The sequence below is a fragment of the Pholis gunnellus genome (genome assembly GCF_910591455.1).
Source record: "Pholis gunnellus genome assembly, chromosome: 2".
Lineage (NCBI taxonomy): Eukaryota > Metazoa > Chordata > Actinopteri > Perciformes > Pholidae > Pholis > Pholis gunnellus.
Window position 1 is genome coordinate 6,570,982 of NC_136536.1, and position 25,143 is coordinate 6,596,124.

Sequence of the window (25,143 nt, forward strand, 5' to 3'; positions counted from 1 at the left end):
CTGCATTTCACTGAGGCAAATATCATGCAAATGTACTCTTGCTGGAAAGTACAGACTTAAAGAACTTTTTTTTTTTTAAAAGCCTCAAATGGCATGATGATGATTGAAGAAGGATGTAACCAGAATAAGAGACAGCATTTGCCGGTATTTGCACAAGAGATTTTCTTTATAACAAAAGCCCAGAGGCATATGAAAAGCAAGTTACAGTCAGACCAGGAGACATGATGCAGGACCTGCAGGGCTTCACATTCAGTCAAAAGAGGACGGAGCCAGACGCACAATAGACTAGACAACACATTATTCTGGGTGGTGTTGTGGGGTGAACAGTGGCACTGATTACAAAGGGCCTCCAGCTGAGGGAGGCCCCCTGAGTTTATAGACTACAATGCCCTTTGTAATTCCTCAAGTGGGTATACATATTTGATACTTCAGCTCAAATTGTTCTGTCTTTGAGGCCTGATTTGATTGAAACCTCTATAAGAATATAATCCTGGATCTGTTTTAAACCCCATGACAATTGGTTGTTTTGACCCAGTGTTAATAACGTGGTTACCCAAACTAAAATGCGGTGAGACCTGTTCTATATTCTCTAGCTCTGTTTAAACTTGCATATCACTATTTGTTACAGATTGTGAATGATGCATATCCCCTACGGTTTTGAATATCAGGTGCACACTGTTTTGAACAACTGACAATAAATCAGTTTTATGGTAAAACTTGAGCTTGTGGGTCAGAATAACCATATTGTAGTTAGGGTTAGTATAAAACACAGGGTTGATTGGTGACCTAGTGGTTTTCAACCCATGAATACTAAGATAAACTTAACCTGTGTTGCTGCTATATTGACCCAAATTGGATTTGATTACAGCATAAAAACAATTTATTCTGAACCGGGGACTTATTCAAACGTGTGACGGCCAAAATGTGCAATCAGAGTAAAGTCAAGCCCCAGAAATTCATCAGGTTACATTTTGAGATAATTGACCATCCCCTCATGTGCAATCATTTCTAACCTCCTTCTGCTTCCACATCCAGCATGCTGCCATTACAACATGAAGGCTGTAGCACAGAAATTCAGTGTTAGAGACTGACAGCAAATGTCCAGCGACCAAGGTATCCTCATACCGGCCGTGTGCCATGAGATAACTGAACACACAGACGTAATTATAGACAAGAGTAATACATCATTGTTTGCACAGTGTTGTGCAGATTTAATAAGCAGTGGCAGCCAGTGCAAACACTGCTGGCTAAGAAGACAGAGCAATACCTGCTATGTAGGCCAACAGTAGAAGAGAAAGGTGTGAACAGACAGTCCTCTTCCCCTTGTTTTCATGGGAGAACTCTGTCCGCCAATCGTCAGCGACTTGCAGCCGTTTGCCACAAAGCACTTCCTGTATGTTGCAGTCAAAACACGATACTGGAATACGAGCCAAAGGTGTCCGGGTGATCCAGGATATTAGTGGAGTTTCGTGTTTACTGTCGTCTACTGATCTGTTTGTGTGTTTGAAAACTGACTCACCGACAAGAAGCTGAACCAATAACAAATTGCCATATTAGAAAATGGATTGGTCCATACTACATGAAGTAAATGCATTGTTTCACTTGATTCTTATGTTTGCTTCTCTTGGGACAGTTTAAATATATACAATATTTAATCAGTGCACGCTAAAATAAGGATGCTTTTGTGTATTGTTAGGAGAAGTTAAACCTGAAATTCTTACAAATCTCAGTTATGATACACAACATATCCAAAACCAGACGCATTTATATAAATATTGTTGGTGAATGCGCCTCTCTTTGTTGTTATTTCAAAATGTTGATCCCACGTGTCACATTGTGTTTGCTCATACATTTGCTTATTCATGCCCACGTTTCCAAAATATTCTGATCATGTACTTTAGATTTTTCTTCCGTTCATTAGAAATCTTTTTAAAATCTATGTACATAACATTGGCAGCACTCTTATTCTAAGTATTTTTGTATGAGATAGGGGTTCCCCCTCTCAGAAGATTTCCTTTGTCCATAAGCAATTTTTTTTAATTATTTTTTCATGCTGGATGACTTATTTCCAGCAAACTTGTGAGCACATCTCTGGTAACCGCACGATTTGGAGAGAAACTGGAGAAAGTTTTGTGAATCTCTCAACTGAATTAACTAATCGAGACTAAGAATTTCTTTGGTCAGGACGGCCCCATATGAGACAATGGATAGTTATTTCTAGTTTATGTTGTTGTTCAGTCACTTCAGTTTCTATTGTTGTTGGTGTGGGGGCATTTGCATAAAGCGTCTGCCAAGCCAAATTTGACTATGCATGAATGACGACTGAAAAGTGATGGGACACACAGTCAACTATGCATCAAAATACATATATATACTGTATGTGTGTGTGTATATATACATATATATATATATGTATATATACATAATTCTCTACTTACATAGTTACCTTGCATGCAGCAGTTATGAAGTTTTTTTTTTATACAAAATGATGAAGACTGAGGATAAGCATACAGACAAATAATATCCTGTCGATTGAAAATAACATGCCACAGAATGTCATCACAAAAAAGCACTGTCTTCGTTGTGTTTCATGAATGTATTGAACGTTGCCATTGAAGATATAATTGAATTACTAATGAGGGTAACAAGGGAATCCCACTCTTTTGTCTATGAGAAGATTTTCCAGTAAGGAGGTGACTCACTGGACAGATGGTTTTGGGGGATCTTAATGAGATACTTATTCATGTCTGATGTCAGAAATCCACGAGCAAAGGGGGGGGGGGGGGGCCTCTCTCTGCTGATAGGCTACAGCATTTACTGTAGACTGTGAGGACGCACAGTAGTAGCAATACAGTTCCTAAAGTATTCAGCTATTTTAATTGCAAAATGCTGTTTGTCAGAGTATCCATTATACACTATCTCAATATTTATTTGTGTAACAGAATAAAATGATGTTTTCAGGCCTTATATAAGGCCGCTGTGCTCGCTTCTTTAGAAAATTGCCAGCGGACTAAAGAATGAAGACAGTAATGAATATTTCAGTGGCACCGTCACTCCTAAGCTGAAATGAATATCACATGTGAAACACATACCAATAGTCTGGTCGAACAGTATTGCGTCTCGTGAATTGCACAAGTCAAAGATGTTAACTGACTGTTTAAGTAAACTTCGCTTAATAGTAGCCACCAAACTGATATTTAGATTTGCTCAGCATATATCTTCTGCACAACATGAGGCCAACAGAGACGTTTTAAATAACAGATTTAATCAGTTTTTGCTCTTGAACAACATGTAAACTTTCTTCTGCAATGCTGAATGTTGATTTGATTTCAACGTAGGTCGACTTAGGTTAACGCTTTAAAGTCCTTATTAATATGACGGTGGTTTTCGTCCATTTAATATGCTGAAAACAAACCTCAGAGTCAGGAACATCAAATTTGTTAATTTGTCACTCAATGTCATTGTTTATCAGTGAATAGTCGTTTCTTGCAGCTGGTGTTGATGGTCAAACAAATTGTGATAAAAAGATTAACTGTGGTTACCGTTTCCTGTCCTTAGTCCGTTGTCTAACGTTTTTTTAATCACTTATATCCTGTTTTAGTGCCACAGGTGAATGTAAGTAGGTCAACAAATAGCTTGTGCAAATACAGTGCATCCAAGAAGACAAAAACAAACAGAAAAAACCTGTTAGCTGGATTGTTGGGAATACCCTTTAGTCATATTTACTAAAAGATCATTTAAATATTCAACAGAAAGGTATTTTTAGATGGATACAGTAAAACACACTACGGTATATTCCTTTCTGGAGGTGTCCACAGTTATTTAACAGGCGAGGAGGGGTCACAGGCGAGGAGGGGTCACATTATGCTACCTCAACCAAAAATAAACACAAAGGGAACAATTTTGCGTTTATGGGGACATAAAACTATATTACATTGTAAGTACTTTTTTAATTACCCAGTACATATTGAATAATTACAAGGTATAAACGAGGTCCTCTCACAACAGATGTGTCATGAAAAAAGAAAAACAAGGTGTGGCCCTTAAACTTGCAGCTAAAAAACAAACAACAAACTTGAAAACATACTTTAATATTCCATAATGTAATTTAAAGTCCGGTACTTCAACATTTAAAAAACATAAACCTAACCAATAATGTACATGCAATCTCCCAAAGAAACATAAGTAAACATATCAACACTGTTACATAATTGTTTCTGCCTGGTTAGCGTTACCCTGTGATTATTAAATAAGGTCCTCAGCAATCTTGCAGTGTACTTTAAGTCTCTCTTGAACACAGTCTTTAACCGCTTTGTTTCCCCAACCTTTTCTCTTCTATCCCTGTACATACTGGTACCACAATAGGTATTTTATTCACCCACAAAATGTTACACAGTAATTTGCGGACTGTCATTTTATAACCTTACCTAATTGATTGTTTTGCCTATCACATGTTTGCTTTTGATATCATTTTATTGGGTTGGGTTTAATGGTGACATTGTAATCATTTGCTAAGAGCAGTTGCTGTCATGGAAATATAATGAACAGCCAATTAAACAATAAACAGAAGTTATATGATACAATAAGGGCTCAATACATCAAATATAAAAAATAATATGAGTACAGATTTAATGTAGCTCCCTCCATATGAGCGTTATCGTAATTTTGGAGATAACACAGAATCCACTTGGTGTGATAAAGTCAGAATGCATATATATATATTTATGCATGTAGTATGTGTATATATACTGTATATGTGTATATGTACTGTATATATACTATATATACCTGTATATTATATATATATTCATTATATATATATGTGTGTGTATATATAATCTTCAGGCGATCAAGCTTAATTATTATGAGGATTCAGAGTGATTCAGACCGGCCGGCAGCTGCTGGATGAGAGGCAGAGGGAGGGAGGGAGGGGATGCGGGGCTCGTTCACATAATAGCCGGCGGGTGAAGGCGTGGTGAGTGTGGCTCAATACGAGGCGTGTGTGTGTGCGCTACAGTACTACCGGAGGATGAACATGGACAGCGGCTGCACGGCGGCTCCCCTCCCTGGCAAAAGCAGCCGGGGAGAAAGCTGAACAGAGGGGTGATCAATATGCAGGGGAAGCTATACCTTATCAATACCTAAACGGGATATAAGGAGAGCGAAGGTAAGGCGATATATATGATGTGATGGAGCAGATTCAACCCGCCTCAGTGAGCTGTGAGGAGACAAAGTAGACCGAGTCATGGGCGCATGTGATCCGGGGAGAGAGCATCAATGAAAATTACAACGGCATGGGTTTGGCTCTCCGCAGCGACTTGGCGTGTTTCCTCAGTAAAACAAGGAGGAGTGAGGTTTTATTTGACACATCTGTGTTAGTAATGGGGCTCAGGTGGAGAACCACCCATATACAGTAGCCCGGTGTAGCACATTCATTGTTCTCCCTGCACAGTGGGAACCGGCCCTGAGGTGGGCTAGTCTCATTGTAGGATGCTGTGGACAATATTGCTGTTTGTAGTGGATTTTAGATGGTAGTATTAGATGTTTTTAAGTAAAAAAGAAAAAAAAGTATAGTTTAAGCTATTTGACTGGTCTGATTGAATCTAATCTGGAGAGGCAGGCTGTATAATACATTTATTTAGGTTGTGTGACTTTAAGAACAGTAAAGAAAAGAGGGCGTCCAATGCATTGCCTAATTTTTATGTTTTGTTTTGCATTATTATCATTTTCTATTTGGAAGTGTTTGTGATTTGTTGCTATGGGGACAACTGGTGATCCAGGCCAAGCATTTTTAGTCATGTCTTGTAGGACATTAGTTGTTTGGTGCAGGTAGGTGATTTTTCTTAAAATGTATTGTTCTGGATATTTATTTTTACTTCAACGGATGAGCCCTGCAAAGCTTGACACTGACCTGCTGAGTTATCTCAGAGTTGAAGGAAGTGACACACGTGTGTGTGTGTGTGTGTGTGTGTGTGTGTGTGTGTGTGTGTGTGTGTGTGTGTGTGTGTGTAATTAAAGCATCAGACATTGTAAACAGGAATTGTTGTTGAGATGGTGGCGTCTGTATGACACACCTGCAGTGTGAAACTTTCTTGCTCTTCCTATTTGTTGGAGAGGATGTCCTGTGCCATTCATCACACCCGTCAACCTTTTGGGGGCAAATTCTGACTTCGAACTCTTTTAAAGGGTCACTAAAGTCAGGCTTCTGGTTAACTCCTTCATTACATATTCAACAGAATCAAAACTCAGCACACGATTGAATACATTTTTTTACGCATATCCTCACTTGTCCTCACAGTTTGAGAGCCTTAAGAGGCCGGTGTTTGAAGCTGCTGAGAAATGTCTCAGCACTCAGTTGGCAACCGTTCATTTAAAAATCAAAGCCTCCCGAGACTTTCTGAGAAATGTGCTAAAGACAGAGAGGGGGAGAGATCTATTTTTGGACAGGCGAGTAATCTTGTATTCATACACTTTACACAGAAGGAATAAATCTGATATAGGATGGTGAAAGGCGAGCAGCATCACTGAAGTGGAACAGGTTGGCATGGGATTTGGGGTTAGAACTTAATCTTACTTACGTGCAGCTTTCCTGAAAATCCTGACTGATTGATCCAGTTTCAACATATTACACTGCCCCTAGACATATGGTTTCAGTTAAGGTAAAGACAAAAAATATAACTTGATTGAATCCCTGTCAATATTCCTGTATAGGATAATAGGATTTTCACTGGGCTGACACCCTTATTCGTTTAGATCATGACATTTGGTCATGTTCCATGATTTTCTCCACCCATTCACGTCCGTGCCTCAGTGCCTCGTCCCTCAGCACTGCAGAAAGTCACTGCAGTTCTCTGTAATGAAACTCTGCAGTTTTGTGATATCAGGAGTGCCAGTGGGAATAGCTGTGAAACCCAGAGAATGAGGGCAATTGGTGGTAAAGCTCTCATGATTGCTTTTAGACGTGTCTGTTTGTCTATATGGGCTGTGTGCTTTTTTTAAGGATATTTCACTTCTGCACTGAGATGCTGGTGTTTGATAATGTGTGGGTTTTAAAATATATGTAACCAGAGTATTTGCACCCTGATCAATAAAAGTGGAGTTTTTTTGCACCTCTGGATCAATCTGCCTATATGGACGACTGATCCAAAGAACACACGTATCTTGGATCCAGGAATACATTTATAAACATGGAATTCTACCCAAAGACAAGATATCCCAACAAACACATTCATGTTCCCCATTTGATAAACCTATTGATCTCATTTTGGAATCTCCACAAGCTTTTGCAGCAAGTGCGAAGTGTAAACGTTTGCACTAAAGTTCCTTATAAAATGAGTCTGCACTTTTAATTTGTCAAGTATTTAATTCACACAGGAATATACAAAAATAGACTTTACCATGTGGTTATTGCGAACACCATTTATTAATTAATTGAATTACCAGAAAAATGTCTTTATCGTGATGTATATTGTTATCGAGATATGAAATGACATATCGGGATAGAAGATTTTGGCCATATCACCCAGCCCTCCGAAGGCTAACTTGGATATTTGTACTTATTTAGCTTTTCTACTGCTAGCATTACAATCCTACAGCGACTGATAGAAGCAGATTTGACCACTGCTGTCACTGTGGCTTCTAATAAAATATAGTCGTCTGATGTTCCTTCTTGTAGTTGCATGACAGCCATTAGAAAATATATCACGATGTCCTACTGCTTTTGTAGACGTCCTTTTGAACTTGTACTGCATGATGACATCATTCACATGAATCACTCCTCTGCGATACCCGCCCTTGTATTACTGAGGTGTTGTGATATAATAATAAAAAATTATATTTCTTCCGGATTTCTCCATAATATCCTGGGCCTCATTGTGTTCATGAATTTCCCGGATATCACAAACAGCCAGGCTGGTTCTCTTTTGGAGATGATGCTACACAGATACCTTTTGACCGCTGACAACATGAGTCATGATGGGATATCAGATGAGGTTTCAGATAATCTGTGTCCTTCATCCCACAGCCTCTGTAACCACGGCTTCTCATTCTGTACTCACTGCTCTGACCCGTTTTGGGCTTTAGTGTGTTCTATTTATTATTTGTTGCACTGCCAATACGCCTACTAATTAAGCTTCCTGCCAGCGAGATTTCTTTAGGAGACTTTCTTCCCATAATGCAAGGCCAGAAACAGAATGACGATATCACTTATTTCACAATATATAATCAACCATTTGAATCCATGGAGTGAAGTCGTGATTAATCATGAAGGTCTCTGTGTTGTTACCAGTCAGGGTCAGAGGTCAGCTACATAAGCTACAGCTATTCTCAAAGAGGAACTGTCAAATCTCATTTACTCAAAACACATGACTTAGTGTGTTTCTCTTTACCACCAGTGTATTGGATGTCACTTCCTTGAATGCACAGGTTTTTATTTTGATTAATTTTGGCTTCTTGTCTTTGTCTTAATGGGCCAATACGGTCACTATAGTTACTTTAGTGTTGTACAGGTGTTCTAAAAAATAAATAAAATAAAATAAATAAATCTAAATTAATATAGTTTGGGAGTTTCTAAACCATTTCTGGCTTTGTCTGAATGCAGTGGGTGTCTTCCAAAGAGCATGTAAGCATAAAGAGCAGACGCTGACTTGTGTGTGATACCAGCCTTCATCAATAATGCATGAAAACAGGAAACTGAGATAAGACGGGCTGCAGTCTGGACATGACATTTAAACAGTGTGACGTATTAAACACTGACAGCCAGTTTACTCAGGAGGCAGATCAATTATCCTGTTAGCTAATTGTACAACTTTTAAGCTTGATATGATGTATTTTTATAAAAATTAAAGTGTGTTAAGGTTACAATTTTCGAGAAAAGGCCTAAAAAAAGGCTTAGGGTCCAAAAGGTTAATTTCTATTGTTTGCTCAATGTCAGAGGGGCTTATATCTCTACATCTTACCAGGTTATGTCTAATTGTAATGCACATGGTTATTCTTTTTGTCCTTGTGAAGGAGGTCTCATCTGCACCTTCTCCAAGTCTCCACTGTAGCACGCTATAACAAGCTGTCTATATGCCAACCTCAGGCTCCAGACTAGAGCCCACCCTGCACTCTGTACCCTGCAGCGCCTCTGGAGAGACAAACACAAAGACTGACAGTTCTTTCATCTCTTTTTTTACATAAAGGTTCAGTGCTTGTCTTAACCCCACAGGGTCCAAGGCTGGCTTTTTATTCAGGTTGAATAGGTTGTGTTTGGTTCATTAAGCCGCGCTGTCTGCTGTGCTGTGATGAATAAAAGTACATCATGAGATGACTAATGAAGATTTAGATTTTTAGCAGTTTTTAGCGGAGCTGCAACGATGAGTCGATTAATCGTTTAATTGATCAACAAAAAAAATGAATCGGCAACTCTTTAGGTCACATTTGAAGCAAAAATACAGAATATCTGCTGGTTCAAGCTTGTCCCGTGTGAGGATTTTCTGCTTTTCTTTTTCTTAAACTTGTAATCTTTGGGGTTTTTGACAGCTGGACTGACAAAACAAGCTATTAGAAGATGTCAAGTTGGGTTTCCAGCATATTGTAGTAACATCTGTGTGCTGTGGCAGAGAAACTGCTGGGTCAGTCAGTGTTGCTGGGCTGCTCAGTCAGATATAAATAGCAGTTATTGTAGTGATTACAGCTCCCAGATGATTAATAGTGTAGATTCCTAAAACTCACGGCTCCACCTCCCACTCACTTCATCTATATTGCATAAGTCATCCCAGCAGCATTTGACTCTCGTCTGCTGAGCTAATAACTGCTTATGAAAATTCCTCAGGCACATGCTTGTTTAAGAAGCCATTTTCTCCACATGAACAACTTCTCCACATAGAAGAAGAATAATCCCTGCACCATCTAGTGGCCAATGTCTTTACTTTACATGCCAGCCAGAGTCGTGTCATGCCACAGAGACAAATTGTGTGACCCCACCATGATGCAGTCCTAACTGAATCAAAGCTCAAATCAATGTAATAATGTGATTGGCACACAGAGCCACACTCCAAATTAATTGCATTAATTGAATGTGACTTTTAATTTTGATCCTGAAAGAGAATTTACGACTGCGGCGAAAAGAATGGCACGTTATTCAGAGGCTGTAATTGACAGAGTGCTCGTTAAAACATTACAGATGGTGTAATACAAAGACGTGACCGGGTGTGTCCCATCCGTTTCGGGAAGCAGGGCAATTTGTTTAATCGTTTATTAGTGCAGCAGTGTGAGGACGAGAACACATGAGAAGTAGAGTGTGTGTAAAGTAAAGCCTCTTTGAGTTGTTTCAATCACTTTAGTACCTCTTCTATCAAATCACTCAGTTAAAATGTACATAAAAAGGAAGCAAGAGGAACCTGATCTCTAGAGGAAAATCTATTCAGCCACAGAACAGCACACAAGTTAAATAAGCATCTAAAATGTCTCAGTAAATTCAGCAGACCATATTGACTACTCATGTTTCCTGTCTGACCCCTATTGTTCGTATTAAGAAGCAATAAACCCTAAAGTGTGGCTAGGATTCTGACCCAGCCTTCAGTCAGCTGTTGGTTTCTCATTAACTGGCTACACCGCGTAAGCCGTCGCTGCACACAGCTACGGTAAGGCCTGACTGCTCAGTCAATAAACCTGGATGGAACAAGTTGCGCAGTTAATCCCGATCGTCTGTTGCTGCTCAGTCAAAAGCTGACGATTTCATGGTCCGGATCCAAGAGGAGACTCTTGTTTAAGGGATGAGGTCTGGTCAGGGATGCATCCGCACCTGCACCCTCCCCGGAGAGGTTTACCAGGTACAGCAGCTGCTCGGTTCACGCCAAGTTGAAATCAGCCTCATTCTGTCAGAGGAGAAGGCTGTTGAATCTGTTTGAAAAGTGTTTCTTTTTCAGTTTGTGAGCAGGTCTTGTTGTGAAAATGGTCAACCTCAATCTGTCATTTTTACCAGCTATTTGATATATCGGGCGTACGGCGCGCTCTGTGTCTCTTAGTAGGTCAAGCTGATTCTGTGACGAGAATCATTGTTCGAAGGGCTTTGTGTTCCAAAATGATCTTGCACTATAGTGATTGGAACTTGATCCATTAATATTTCATTGAACAGGGTGAGAAGGTTGTGATTATAAAGATATTAGCTGTGGTGGAAGACATATTAAGATCTTTTACTTAGTAAAAGTAGCAATAGCAAAAGTGTAAAATACTCCATTACAAGTAAAAGTACATAAGCATTACAAACTAAATGTACAGGTAAATGTACTTACTATGCTTATACAATGCTTATATTGTTATAATTGATTACAATTATAGTTGCATTCATGTCTGAGCAGCATTGTGGTGGAGGTGAAACTCATTTGAATTACTTTATAAACTGATGGGTAGTTTAATCTGTAGAAATGCATTATATTGTACATACTGACGATATGTTTTGTGTGTAAAATGTTATTATGCAAAGCAACTAGCTGTCAAATAAATGTAGTGGAGTAAAAAGTAGGATGTTTCACACTTGTAGTAGAAGTATAAAGTAGAAGTACAGTACGTAAGTACATTTACGTTCCACCACTGGATATTTCTTCACTTAAATGTCAGAGAGTCTGAGAGACTGAAATAAAAAAAGTTAAATGTGAAAGGTTAAAAATGGTCCAAATCCTTCCTTTGGTTGCTATGGCAATAAATCCTTGAGACAATGGCTTTATTGTCATGAACAACGTCAATGTTTTTTTTTTCTGTATTTACCACCAAGGCCTTTTGCTAAGTGCCTATCTTTAAGACTCTTTACTTCAGAGTTACAAGCCCTTATTATCAGGCCTTATGTGTGCTGTAGGTCATAGCTGTAAACACATTACCAATACACAAGACCTGATGTCATTCTGCCTCGTTGTGATGAATAGCTTCGTGATCTGTGTCACAAGCTTTGCACTTCCTCTTTTCATTTCTCTGCAGATGACTGAGGGCAGACTGTGCCAAGTGCAGCTGCTGGATGACAGGAAGCTAGAGCTGCTGGTTCAGGTATGACTGCTCCCGACGTGAAGCGACGATAGTCAATGCTTTTATAATAACCGTTGATGAAATGGCTATCTGTAATGTGAACGGGGTTTCTGGCAGTAATGAACCCACAGAAAATGATCCGACTCTGCAGTTCCCCTCAATGAGCATCCTTCAGCTCATTGTTTCGTTTTTTTTTTACTGCAACTGTAGTGTTTTGGTTTACTATGTTTTTAAGTTGGAGCATTTGGCAGCTTATGAGCCAGATAATTCCCTCAAGAGTTGGCGGCAAGCAAACCAGAGCTAAAAGAAGAGTGAATATTGAACTTTCTTCATCAGGTGGTCAGAAACCACGGCTCCAAATAAATGCAAATGTTGCTCCGTACGTGCCAGGCGTGTACATAAGCAGCTGCTTTGCTAAGAAGTTCTTTACTTAAGAGATTATGTCAGTGTTGTGCTCACATCTTGTTTCCTCTGCCCCCAGGTGAGCTGTAATTGTAGGTTAAAAAAAAGAAAAGAGTTACTGTCATAGATGTGTTTCTGTCATTTAATGATACACTGCATATGGCATGCTTTCAGTGGTACATTTGTAAAAAAAAGGTTGTACGGGAGGTTGGTGAGTAGGAAGCCCCTCCCTGGGTTAAGTCCCTGAGTATGTTCACTGTTGAAGTGTCCTTGAGCACAAGACTGTATCCTCACTCACTCCTGCTACTGTCTGCGCTCTAATTGATCTTGCAGTCTTTGTCTCTCTTCGGAGGGAAGGAAAATAATTTCCTCATGGATCTCTGACACATTTATCAATTATTTTACAATGTATGTTTACCTAATGTACCTAATCTAATGTCTAATATCTAAACCTTCTCCCACAGCCTAAACTGCTGTCCTACGAACTCCTCGACTTGGTTTCTTCCCACTTCAACCTCAAAGAGAAGGAATTCTTTGGAATTGCATTTTTTGATGACCAGTATGTAAATTGTTGAGTTTATTTCTTTTCAATGGTCTGCCTATTTACATAATGTCCATACACAAGTGTGTGCAAAATGCAGCTTCCTGATGCTGCAGTCTGTTTGCTTTCGCAGTGGTCGGCGTAAGTGGTTGCAGATGGACCGCAGAGTTCTTGAACATGACTTTTTGAAGAAGTCCGGGCCTGTTGCCCTCAACTTCCTGGTCAGGTAATAATAAATGTTTCTCATGCAAATCGTAAGATCTCCAGCAGGGAGCAGTACTTTGTTGATATGGAGTATAGCCGTGAACAAAATGTCCCGGGTGGTTCCTATCCTGATTGTCTTATGTGTATATGTAAATACTGTATATATTATCAACTATTTATCAACTAGTGTCTGACTGCTTTGAAGCTTTGACTATCAAGTGTTTTTTTTATTTTTTGCACATCATCATAAACCATCACTCTAACCAACACCTCACACTGCCAACGAAAACAATTACTAGGCAGGCAGAGAAAAGTGCAGATTGAGGATTTCCTATAATGACACAGTGACAAGTAATCTCTGTTTAACTTTTAAACTGTTGTGTGTGCATTTGCTTTTATCCTTCATAGGTTTTATGTAGAAAACATAACACAGCTTAAGGACATCATAACGGTGGAGTTATTCTTCCTGAATGCAAAGTCTGCTGTCTACAATGTAAGTGTTTTTCTCTTGTTTTCGAAGCAATGAAAAATCTACGCGGCAAGTTGTTTTTGTTCTCAACAGCTTCCTGATGATTCACTGTCTCTGGACCCCTTGCAGCTTAGCAGACAATGGCCGCAGGGCACAGTTTTCCCACTCTGCTGGCTGGAATGTAAATAGTCTAAGAAAAACAAAAAAAAAGCAAAACACAAGGGTTCATCCTGAGAATAAGCAGAGGTTATTGGAGGGCAACATATTCTACATTTGGATCTAGAAAGCTTTCTCCACATGGAGCACATTTTCTGCGTCGTGCATATTTATTTCTTATGTTGATCTTTTATGTTTCTCAGGGGTTTATAGAAGTGGAAAGTGACAACGTCTTCAAATTAGCTGCAAATTCTCTGCAGGTTCGTGCTTTTAATAGGCTCATAATACAAACATTAATGACCACATCTAGAATCCCTTTAAAGCATGTCATCTGATAACATGTATTATTTTCATCACTAGGAGGCGAAGGGAGACTACACAAGGTAAGTGAGTGCATATTATCAACTGGGTAAGAAGTATTTAACAGCAGCAGGGCAAGTTAATGGTGAGCTTTTAGTGAAGGCATTCATTAGGTCACAAGAAAAATCAATGGCAGTGTTATGTGAGGTTTACCACGGACTGCTGTAAAGCTTGCACCATGCAACTAATGAGTCTCATAGTGCTGATAGAAGCCAAGTATTGCAGAGCAGAGACTTCTTAGAGAGCAACTGTTATCTGCCTTATGTTATTATACATGTAGTGATCAGAGGGAATACTGCAGGCCTTTGTGCAGGTCGCCATCTGGCTTTGACCAGCTGATGAAGTAAGATGGTTTAGGAATACTGACATCTTTGTTCACATGAGTAAATTCGTTATTACGATAGCTGCCGGGGCTGTGACTACCAGCGAGGACACTGAGGTCGTGCCCTTTGTGTTTCTTCTGGGATTTTAGGGGGATTTAAGCAACTTCAGGAGTTTACAATCGTGCAATTCAATTTGAGAGCTGGTAGGCCAAATAAAATACAGGGTTCAGTATCGTCTAACCAGAATTTTATTCCAGCAATGTGGAGAATGCTATATGCACACATGTAATTGTGGTTGGAGTGGTATTCAGATAATTTACTTATATACAGGTTGTAATAGCACAGTGACAAAATACTCTGTATTATCAACAAAATGCACGTATAGTATCAAACCGTACAAGTACTCCTTTTGAAATGTTGTGGAATAAAAGTATAAAGTTGCAGAACATTTGAAATATGAAAGTACTTCAAAATTGTACTTAAAGACAGTAATTACTTACCACTGATACTTCATTTACTTAACGAAAAAAAAAGAAACATCCAAGAAGTGAAGTAGTAGAGATAGATTGTCCATTCAACAAGTTATTAACTGTAACTGTTATGTTTGTTATTTCTGTTTCAGTGATGAAAACACTCGAGCTGACTTGAAGAAACTACCAACTCTTCCCACCAAAGTCCTCAAGGAACACCCATCATTTGCATACTGGTACGCTCACAGGAAAGCTTATTTCAGATCTTGCCTACACTAATGCCTTAAAAAAAAAGAAAAAAAAGAAGTGATTTCACTGATTTAAGAAGGTTTTTAAACGCAGCTAAACTACAGAATGGTTTGATCTGATGCTGTACATCAGTTTAAAGCGTAAAATGGTGTCTTCTTTGTTTGACATTGCAGTGAGGATCGAGTAATTGAACATTATAAACAGCTGAAAGGAGTCTCCCGAGGACAGGCCATTGTGCAGTAAGTGTGGAAGAAAATGATTCAAGACTTGTAATTAGATGATGAATGCTATTAAGCTTTAAGTACATTAATCTTCCTCTCACCTCTATTAGCCCTCCCTTCTCTCCGTCTCTCTCTGGCACTCCTTTTCTCATCATCTGAAAGAAATCAATAGCTCCTCCTGAGTTGCAGTCTGGTGAATCACACTGATTCACTGGACAGGGGTCAAATTTCCAAGGTAAACCACATGCAGATGTAAAAAAAAAAATAAGCAGTAATACAAATTGTGTTTGTTCTAGGTATTTGACGTTAGTGGAATCTTTGCCCACGTATGGCGTGCATTATTATGAAGTAAAGGTAAGTCTTCTGCTGTGATTAATGGCAAATGACAGCTGTTGTGCCTGAAACTGAGTCAACCATCAAGCTGTGTTCTGGCCTCACAGGATAAACAAGGGATCCCGTGGTGGCTTGGAATCAGCTATAAGGGCATCGGCCAGTATGACCTGCAGGATAAATTAAAACCTCGAAAGGTAAACATTTTCCTGCTCAAATGGCTGCCGCTATTTCTCTGCTTCACTAATCCGACTGTGGACATGATAGCGCAGGGGCAAGGATTGCTGCTGTCGCACATAGCGTGGTGATTCACCAGCTCACATTCGTGCATCATCTATTTCACTCCAACAAAAGGCTGGGCTTCAGCTGCTGCAGCAGACGAGGCCAGACTTGTAAAATTAGAGCGAAATCTCAGTCTAGAGAGCTCTTTCCATAATGAAGCTAGTGAATATTGTATGTGTGAGAACCATACATACAATATGAACCTGCTTTTCTTGTTTCATTGGTGTTGCTTGAGCGTGTAATTTGATTTGAGAAACACCCATGTGAGTGATCCGTCAGCTATGTGGTCCAGTCGTTCAGTGCAGTGCCGTTATAGACGAGGAGGAGAGTTCAAAACAATTCACATTCATTTAACGGCACCGTCTTCCCGTTCTAGCCTGGTAATCGCTCCACGTGGTGCAATCCATCTCTGCCAGCTGTGTTCCAAAAAATTGTGCAAGCAGCCGGCCGTGTGCAGGCAGCGGTGTGTGGTTGGAGAGGAGAAGAGGGCGTGAGCTGGTGATGTCAAAGATAAAGGGGCTGGATTCGGGACGTTATAATGCATGTTCTGAGAATACCTGAGGAGACAAGTCAGGAGCTGATAGGAGAAGGAACAAAGTGTGTTTGTGTTGACAGCAAAGTTAGGGAGGATTTAATAACTTTAGAATTGGGACCTGTGAACATCCATTGTACCGGTAAGTCTGCATACTGCACTTCTTTGTCTGGTTGGAAGTAATGCTGCAAGTAGACTGGGCTTTTGTTCATTGAATAACATTTTGCATGTTCATCTAAAATATTGAACAATCAATCTCTGACATTTTTTTGCCATAAAACTGAGTGGATGATTGCCTCTCCATTCCTATGTTAACTATGTAGCAGCATGGTGATACAAAATATTTTCCAAAGCAACCACAAGTGGTATTGTAGTGGCAGCTTATCTTATCGTCCTTCTTGGCCGCTTCTTGCAGGATGTAAAGGGTTCTGACTCGCGTAGACTACCATGTGCTCTTGCAGCCTAAACTTTTCTTGTTAGCTGTCCAAGGACGTAGCTCGTAGTTAAAAGTAGTTTTATTCCATGTAAGCAAAAAATAAACAAATTCCTTATGCAATAACTGGAGTACCAAAACATTGACCTTCTGCTGGCTATAACTAAAAAGTTTATAATCTGCAGTCAGAAAAATTGTTGCTCCACATCCACAGAGACGGAGTCAACCAAAAATGATCCAATAGCAGGACAGAATAGAGGAGCCTTTATCTTAATACGGCAAAAACACACATTTTACAACATGACCAATTACCTTAACTCTATTATATGGTAAACATTCTAAAGGGCATAACACACATGCTTTTGCAATAAACATAAAACTACAAAAACTGTTAAGAATACAAAATGGCTCTCATAAGTATAGTTTACTGTGTGCTGTCTATGTCTCATCTCGTCCAGACACACAGTGAGTCACTGACTCAAATAGATTGTTCATATCTGGCTGTTGTCGGTGAGCACCTGGGTGATACGAGGATGGATGTGCTGAACCGTGGAAAGTGTTGCGATGAGTCTTTGTCTAATGTCTCCTTGTGGCATTCTGAGCTTTCCAACACCTGCACTATTGCAGATTTTGGCATGCTGGGCGGCCCAGACTTTAATGACAGTTCATGTTACTGTCTGGCTTTTTTTAATGACGGGTTAACCAAAACACCTGCTCTACTAATCTTTTTGGGAATAAAACGTGAACATTCACCTGAATTGAAGGCACAAATGGACACATTTTAAAGCCATTATGTCCGGCTTTGCACCGACGCGCATCTCTTTGCATTTCAGGTTGTGGATTACAGAGCATAATATCCATTTCCCTAATCAGATATTTCTTATTTCTACCTGTAGCTTTACCAGTGGAAGCAGCTGGAAAACTTGTACTTCCGGGAGAAGAAATTTGCTGTAGAAGTTAACGATCCACACAGGTGAGCAGCAGGAGATTCTTCTTTCTAAACTGGATACAAGTTGATTCATTTGTTGTTTTCATTTTGCTTCGGCTTACAGCTGCTTAGCCTCTATTGAGTCAATAGCATTTATCCAAAGAGATCGTTTGTATCACTGTTGTTTCTATTTGAATTGGGATTAAATAAAACTCCATCCCAACCTATGATTTATTTTGGGGGGTGTTTCTTGCAACAGGAGAGCAGTAACCAAACGCACCTTTGGGCAGACTGGCCTACTCATCCACACGTGGTATGCCAGCCATTCTTTAATCAAAACCATTTGGGTCATGGCTATTAGCCAGCACCAGTTCTACTTGGACAGAAAGCAAACGAAAGTAAGTGTCAACATCACTTTTAATACTTGACTTTAATACCATCCACTGATGTTTGTTGTATATTTGTTCTTGTGAATTCTTTTAGACTAAATTAGGAACAGCAAGAACTGTGGGGGAAATTGCCATGGATCTCACGGAGCACGGAGGAGCAAAAATAAACAGACTGGGAGACGCAGGCCTGAAGAATAACTTCATAACAGCCAGCAATGGGAGCCTGGTGTCTACAGGTTGGTTATAATTATTTCAGTTCATGAAGCAAGTGTCTATTAAGTTTGTATTTTTTCTTAAGTTATCATTTCTGATCATATGCATACTCTGACTAAGCTGTGAAGGGTAAACACTGAGCTGTTTGAGTATCAAAAAGTAAAAGACAGTGAAAAGTCAGCTCACAGTATGTGTTTTTTTTAGATGCATGCTATGTTGGCAAGAACAGTAAGACTAATGTTTCACAGGTTCTGGAGACTCTGAAATGAGTGAAGAACAGAAGAAAGAGAAACTCTCTGAACTGAGAAAAAAAGAGCAGGAGATCCAAGATATTTTGGTCAAGAAAACAAAAGAACTGAAGAAGATTTGCATGAGAGAGGCGGTGAGAAAATATTTCAAATTACATTTCTTCTGCACTGGTACTATATTTTGCAAGGTACATGTTTTTTTCCCCCTCTAAACAGCCACATTCAGTCAGCTGCAACTCCTATTATTACTTGATGTCTGCGGTTCAGTTCAGTTCAAAGTGCTCAAAGTATTGAGGGGACTTGTTGTTTTGTGTTTTCAGGAGCTTACTGGCAAGCTGCCAAAAGAGTATCCCCTCTCTTCAGGTGAAAGAGCGCCGCACGTCAGACGACGAGTTGGCACTACTTTCAAGTTGGATGACCTTTTCCCCTACAATGAGGTCTGTACTTAACTGTCTGTCTGTATCAAGTACCTTAAAGTTAATATATTTACACTTTTTGGGTTTAAAACATAAGTTTGGTGATTTTCTTTGTCAACAAATGCCACAAAAAGATCACAACCAACGATGAATTGATCCTACTAACAAGTATATTCTGTGTAGCCATAACCTGATATATCTTATTCCTTTGTGCCCATAGAGCTCCATTGTTATAAAAACAACATCCTTGATGTTGCACTGTTGTTAAAGCTAGGGTTGTTTATCTTGAGAAACTACCAAGACAAAGTCGCAAAGTCGGCAACACAGTCCATCTCTTCAAGCCTCCCTCCAAAGCCGCTCCTTTAAATCTATCATTATATACATAAATATGTAATGAAGATAAACAACGAACACGGCTGTTGTTAGTACTTACAGCTGTCAAGCTAGCAGCTTGTAGAAGACTCCAGTGCAATGAGTGCATTGGCATAGAGGAGAGAGAGAGAGAGAGAGAGAGAGAGAGAGAGAGAGAGAGAGAGAGAGAGAGAGAGAGAGAGAGAGAGAGAGAGTGAGACCAATGTCAGTCCGACATTGGCCGACAGTACAGTACTGATGACGCAAATACTGGCTAGTGCACCAATCTTCAGCTGGAAATAGTCCACAAAAAAATGCACCAGTTACTCTTGATTGAGTAACATTTGCTTAAAACTACGCAGATTTAGGGAAAACAGGTGACGATAGTTTATTCAGATTATTACTACTATGTCTAAAAGAGTTATATTTATTGGAGGCGATGCTTGTGTTTTGCTGCAGGATCCCTTCCTGAGGAACCTGGAGAGCAGATTTGCGCTGCAGCAAAAGATTGTGGAGGCGGCTAAGAAGCTCGCAAATGAGCCAGAACTGTGCAAAACTGTCAAGAAGAAGAGGAGGAGAAACTGTTTGGATGCCATGCAAAAACTCCAGCAGATAGAGGATGAGATGAACCAGTACAGAATCAAGAAGGGGAAAAAGCCCACACAGCGGGCCTCAGTGATCATTGCAGGTATGATGCATGTTAATCGGTGTTACTGGATTATCATTTAGATATATTTTAACAGTAAACATGGAGTTACTTTCTCTTTTCTCCAGATGAACTTGTCCATTCAGACTGCAGCTCTCTGTCTAGTCTCCCGCTGGATGATGGTGAGTCAGACAACACACATTCTGGTGCATTAAATTCAACTGACCTTTATCATTATGACAACTTTTGAAAGAGAGAGTGTCAGTTTTGTCACCGCGGGTTGCCTTTGTATTCAGATGACTCAGACGGTGTCAGTCAGAGGCCACGGTCACGGTCGGTCCAAGGTTCCCCGCAGCTCAGTCCGATGCGATCGCTGGGACCCGAATATGATCCCGAACGACGGGGATGTCCGAGGGAAAATCACCAGAACAAGAACCACAGCAGGTGCGGAAAAAAATATGTCCTTCCTCTGTCTAGTGTGAGGTATAACTTGTTTCACAACTTTTGATTTTGTCGAAAAGCTGTTCTTGTAATGAGAAAAAATTATGTAATGATTTGGCAGAGACCTTAATATTTGCTGTGTCATGCATGCTCATTCCTTTCCTCGCATCTCATCCCTTTTATTCTTTTATTTTTTGGATCCTCTCCACACCCTTTTAGATTAGCTTTTGAAGGCCAGGATACTTCCCACTACTGCCAGAACCCAAGAGAGGTCTCCTCCACCCACAGTAGTCCCTATAAAACCCTTCCCAGACCTCCTAGAGATCCACGCAGCATGCCTCCCACCCCGATTATGACCCGCAATGCCTACAGCAGCAGCCAGCTCAGGTGAGATCTGATGCATTACCAACATCTTTCCCTTTTTTCAACGAACACTTCACCTCAACCTAATCCCCACTTCTCTCAAACCCCCTAACTTTTAACCAAAGCTGTCATACTAATCCCTAACCTTTTATTTTAACTAAGAAATCCAGAAAAATCGTCCCGTAATGAATTTTTAGGAGACAGTTTAAAAGTTGTGTCCCTTCTCCAGGTCGGAGGGGTCTTCTCATTGCTTCAGGCATCGCAGCGGAAGTCTGGAGTCGCAGCCCCGGCTAAGAAAAGACACAGACTCAGAGAAGCCCATCTTTGTCTTGTCGCCAGCCCACCGCAGCAACAGCACAGAGGTGTTAGAGGACTGCTCTTCTTACACCAGCCAGTCCAGTCTTGACTACTGCGGGGCGGCCCACACCCACTACAGTACGCTGGATTCCCGAACCTCAACCATGCATCGCCTCCACAGGAAGGTGGAAGTGTATGGAAATACTGGGAGTATGCCCAACTTGGTCCAGCACCATTCTGGTTGTAGTTATTCATGTGAGAACTCAGCACACTATGCACCCAGTGCCTACTACGTCGCCGGCTACCCCTGCCCGGACCTGGAGCCTTACTCTAACGGTGCCTACGTGTATGAGAATGAAGTAGAAGGCCACTACAACGTCAACCCTTCCTACCAAATAAATGGGTATCATGGACATGACAGATTTAGGACCTACAGCAGTGACCGGGCAGATAGTCTTTCCCAGAATCCCTACGCAACTGTGAGGCCGCCGCGGAACAGAGAGAGGCCCAGAAATGAGCTGTTGGCCAAGAACATGCAGAAGGCCCTGGTGGCGGAGCATCTGAAAGGCTGGTACCACCGAAGCAGGGTCCCCAGGGAGGGAGGGAAGGGGATGCTGGCTGGGTATGACTTCGACAGCGGCTCTCAGCTCAGTCTGGGCTACCAGACCATGCCAGCGGCGTTCAGCCACTCCAGCAGAACCACCTCCTTTTCATCAGGTGAGATGAAGTCCTTGAGCAGTTTGAAATAGTCAAATGTATTGGCATAGGAAGGAAAATCGTATTTAATAACATGAGACAAACGCACTCCTCCACCATGCCTTAAAGAGCTGCTAACCCCTTTGCTGTGCCCAAAGCTTTTCCGGGCTTAAAAAGAATAGAAGGAGAAAATTAGCCACAGTTTGTGCCTCTAATATATTACTATTACGTTCACATACTCACTCAGTCAATACAGTCACAGAGCAACACATCTTTGTTTCCTGAAAGAGAAATGCTTGGCGGTTTACTTACTGCTGATGTAAAGGTAATCCCAGAACCCCCGAACTCTTCAAACCATCTGGATTTAGAAAAAAATATTGTGTCTGCAGCACATTAAAAATGACTTTGAACTGTTTCCCAAGTTGTGGAAATATTTCCTAAACCAGGTAACCAGAAATTAATTAAAAGGTATAAATACATTTGAAAAAAAAGGTTTTGCAAGTTTGTAGGTCTATATAATCATACAATTGTGAAGTTTATATGTAAAGTGGCAGAAAATGCACTGTAATAACATATTGCAATCATGTGAAGGGTAATTGTTTGTTTTGCAGTATGACGTTAAACTTAGGAGTGTTTTCAACAACAATTACTACTGAGCTCCACACCAACAACAGCTGAGTCTTTTTGCCTTTGTCTTGTTTGCAGTGTCCTCAGTGGAAAGCACGGGTAACTGGCGAAACCAGCTGGCAGTCGGCCTGACAGATTACGATACACCCGACACACCTCAGTACACACACCCTGGAGCGCCTGCCTCTCCGTACAACCGCAGTCCCTCACACTGCAGGTGAGTGCTGCAGTTCACTAAATCTCCACACTGAGCTGTGGATGCAAGAGGAAGTGAGTCAGCCACAGACAACTGGGGGTTGTTCTCTCAGTTGAATTATTAGTAGAATTTAAAATTAAAATGCTGATCGCTATTTTATGGGTACAATAATTAGCCTGCTCATGTTCCCCGTCAGTGCTCTATGGCAGGTACAGATGTCAGTGCCACTAATGTTTCCTGTAATGCATGTTGCAGTTTAAGTCTTTGTTTTGTGTGCTGCTCTGCAAAGAGTTTTTATCTTGTGTGACCTGAAACTATTGAGCTCATAAAAACCCTAACCACGTGGACCATCTCTCTTTCTTCCTGCCTTTCTTCCTTCATTTCTTGACTTATGATTAATGCTCATGTGTGCAGATCTCCTCCAGAAAACAAAGTCTCTGACACAATGCCTAAAAAATCTGAGTCAGTTGAGGTGGTTGGCTCTGAGGCCACTAGTACAGATGAACCATCAGACAACCGTTCTAGCACTTAAGGGTGAGACCGAACACAGCGGGCTGCTTTGTGTCGTGTTGCCAGTCATCTCCATTTTGACATCCCGTCTTCATTCGTGTTTCACTCCTGCGTAGCTTATTTAATCAAACATCCATCCTTTTCATATTGTGATCTGTGGTTGATTTTTTTTTTCTGTCAGTCATTATGTTGATGATTTTGCACCTCACCTACAGTAACTGTCTAATCATGTGATGAAAAGAAAGTAACAAGACTAAAAGTCGACAGCAGGCTAGCGGCTCCATGCGGCTGTACTTTGGCATAGCAGTGCTTTGTGCTAAATGCTAACATTAGCATGCTAACATGCTCACAATGACTATGTTAAAATGCGGATAGTTAGCATGTGCAATTTGCTCATAAGCACTGAACACAAAATACAGGTGAGACTGAATGGCATGAGTGTTGCAGGTCGTCAAATCAAATTTTGGACAAATACAATTTTTGACGGGATTGTTATATCAACTCAACCTGAAGGGTCCCAACATGAATGCCAATGAAATTTCAAGCTCTTGGTGGCACGAGAGGAAAGGTCAGAGGATCACCAAAGATGGAAGGCTTCATCCTCCAGGGACAATGGATATCTGAATCAAATTTCATGGCAACCCGATCTATAGTTGAGCTATTTCAGTTTCGACAAAAGTCCTACTTTTTAGCTGCTAGCATGTCTAAAAAAATGTGAAGTTTCCATTTACTCCATGAAGCCGAAGTCATGTTGCATGCCTTTTCAGTGTACTGCATTTCCATTTTCCATTCCCCACAATTTTTTCCGTAAAGTTCCATAAATTGTTCTTTGTTCTCCAACAATTGAGCTGCAATATATTTGACATATTCTTCTCTCACTGCCTGTACAGATTTCACCTGGATGGAAGCTACATGAGCATCCACTGAAGAGGACCAAACCAAACTTTGGCACAAATCAAGCCATGGCCAGCAGCACATGAAGGGGATGAAGTTGAAACATAGGCTGTACACAAACAGTTGTTGCTGCCGTAACCTTTCCTTAGGAGATGTTTTATCTGTTAGGTTATGGCGGAGTCTACGTGTACGCTGTCCTCATGTTAAAGTAACCTCTGAACACAGTGATGACACTCTTGAATGACTTTCCCATGTGCCTTGGATTGGACGAATTATACAGGCAGATGAGAATGTGTCATGGAACTTTAAGATGTTGCACAACCACACTGGATTCAAACCCTATTGTGTTTTAAAGATGGAAAAAAAAGGCAATGTGTGTTTTTACCGAAATCCAACTCTGTGTATTTTAACAAGAACTATCTTCTGCCTTATACAAAACAGTAGGTTATAGAATAAAAATGATTTTCACCACATCTCAGTAAAGTATGATCAAAAATAGTCTTAAATATAACATCCACATTGAAAACAAAGCTTGACCATGTTCACATAGCGCAGACTATTTGGTGAATTTCCATTTCTTTCTTTTGTTAAACTTTCAATCAGAATGTATTATGTCAATATTGTTTATAGAACCATTTGTCTTTGTTGGTGGCGTAATGTGTTTTAAAATGCATGGTGAGAATATCTTTTTTTTTTAATATAAGAACTTCTTTTTATACTAACAGAAGACCACTGCCGTGAAAACCATAATATTCATGTCTCGTAGTTTGTTTTCTCACATATTTGTACAGTCAGTGTGTAGTTATATGTTAGATGTTGTCATAAAATATTTTCCACTGGGAACAAGGATGTGAATAAATACATGTGACACATAGACGGCTGTTGTAACTTTCTGTGTGGCTGGTAAACAACCGGTTCGGGTTCTGTTATTGAGTTTGTGAGTACACCCAACTTTT

The 25,143-nt window shown here is 40.3% G+C and overlaps 1 protein-coding gene across 2 annotated transcripts; it reads left to right on the plus strand.

Moving 5' to 3' along the window:
* Positions 1 to 5,051: 5,051 nt before the first annotated feature.
* frmd4bb (FERM domain containing 4Bb) lies at positions 5,052 to 25,006 on the plus strand. 2 transcript variants are annotated; one of them, XM_079171951.1, is made up of 24 exons: positions 5,052 to 5,167; positions 11,956 to 12,021; positions 12,867 to 12,961; positions 13,077 to 13,169; positions 13,556 to 13,640; positions 13,976 to 14,032; positions 14,133 to 14,155; positions 15,078 to 15,161; positions 15,348 to 15,413; positions 15,692 to 15,749; positions 15,836 to 15,922; positions 17,869 to 17,945; positions 18,160 to 18,298; positions 18,384 to 18,525; positions 18,751 to 18,884; positions 19,071 to 19,187; positions 19,977 to 20,205; positions 20,292 to 20,345; positions 20,460 to 20,607; positions 20,824 to 20,991; positions 21,197 to 21,981; positions 22,666 to 22,804; positions 23,198 to 23,317; positions 24,184 to 25,006. In XM_079171951.1, the coding sequence occupies exons 2-23, from the start codon at positions 11,956 to 11,958 to the stop codon at positions 23,313 to 23,315; spliced, it is 2,964 nt and encodes a 987-aa protein (XP_079028077.1). In that variant the 5' UTR covers positions 5,052 to 5,167; the 3' UTR covers positions 23,316 to 23,317; positions 24,184 to 25,006. The 2 variants fall into 2 exon arrangements, with proteins under 2 accessions (XP_079028077.1, XP_079028078.1); XM_079171952.1 differs by lacking the exon at positions 23,198 to 23,317.
* The last annotated feature ends 137 nt before the right edge of the window (positions 25,007 to 25,143 follow it).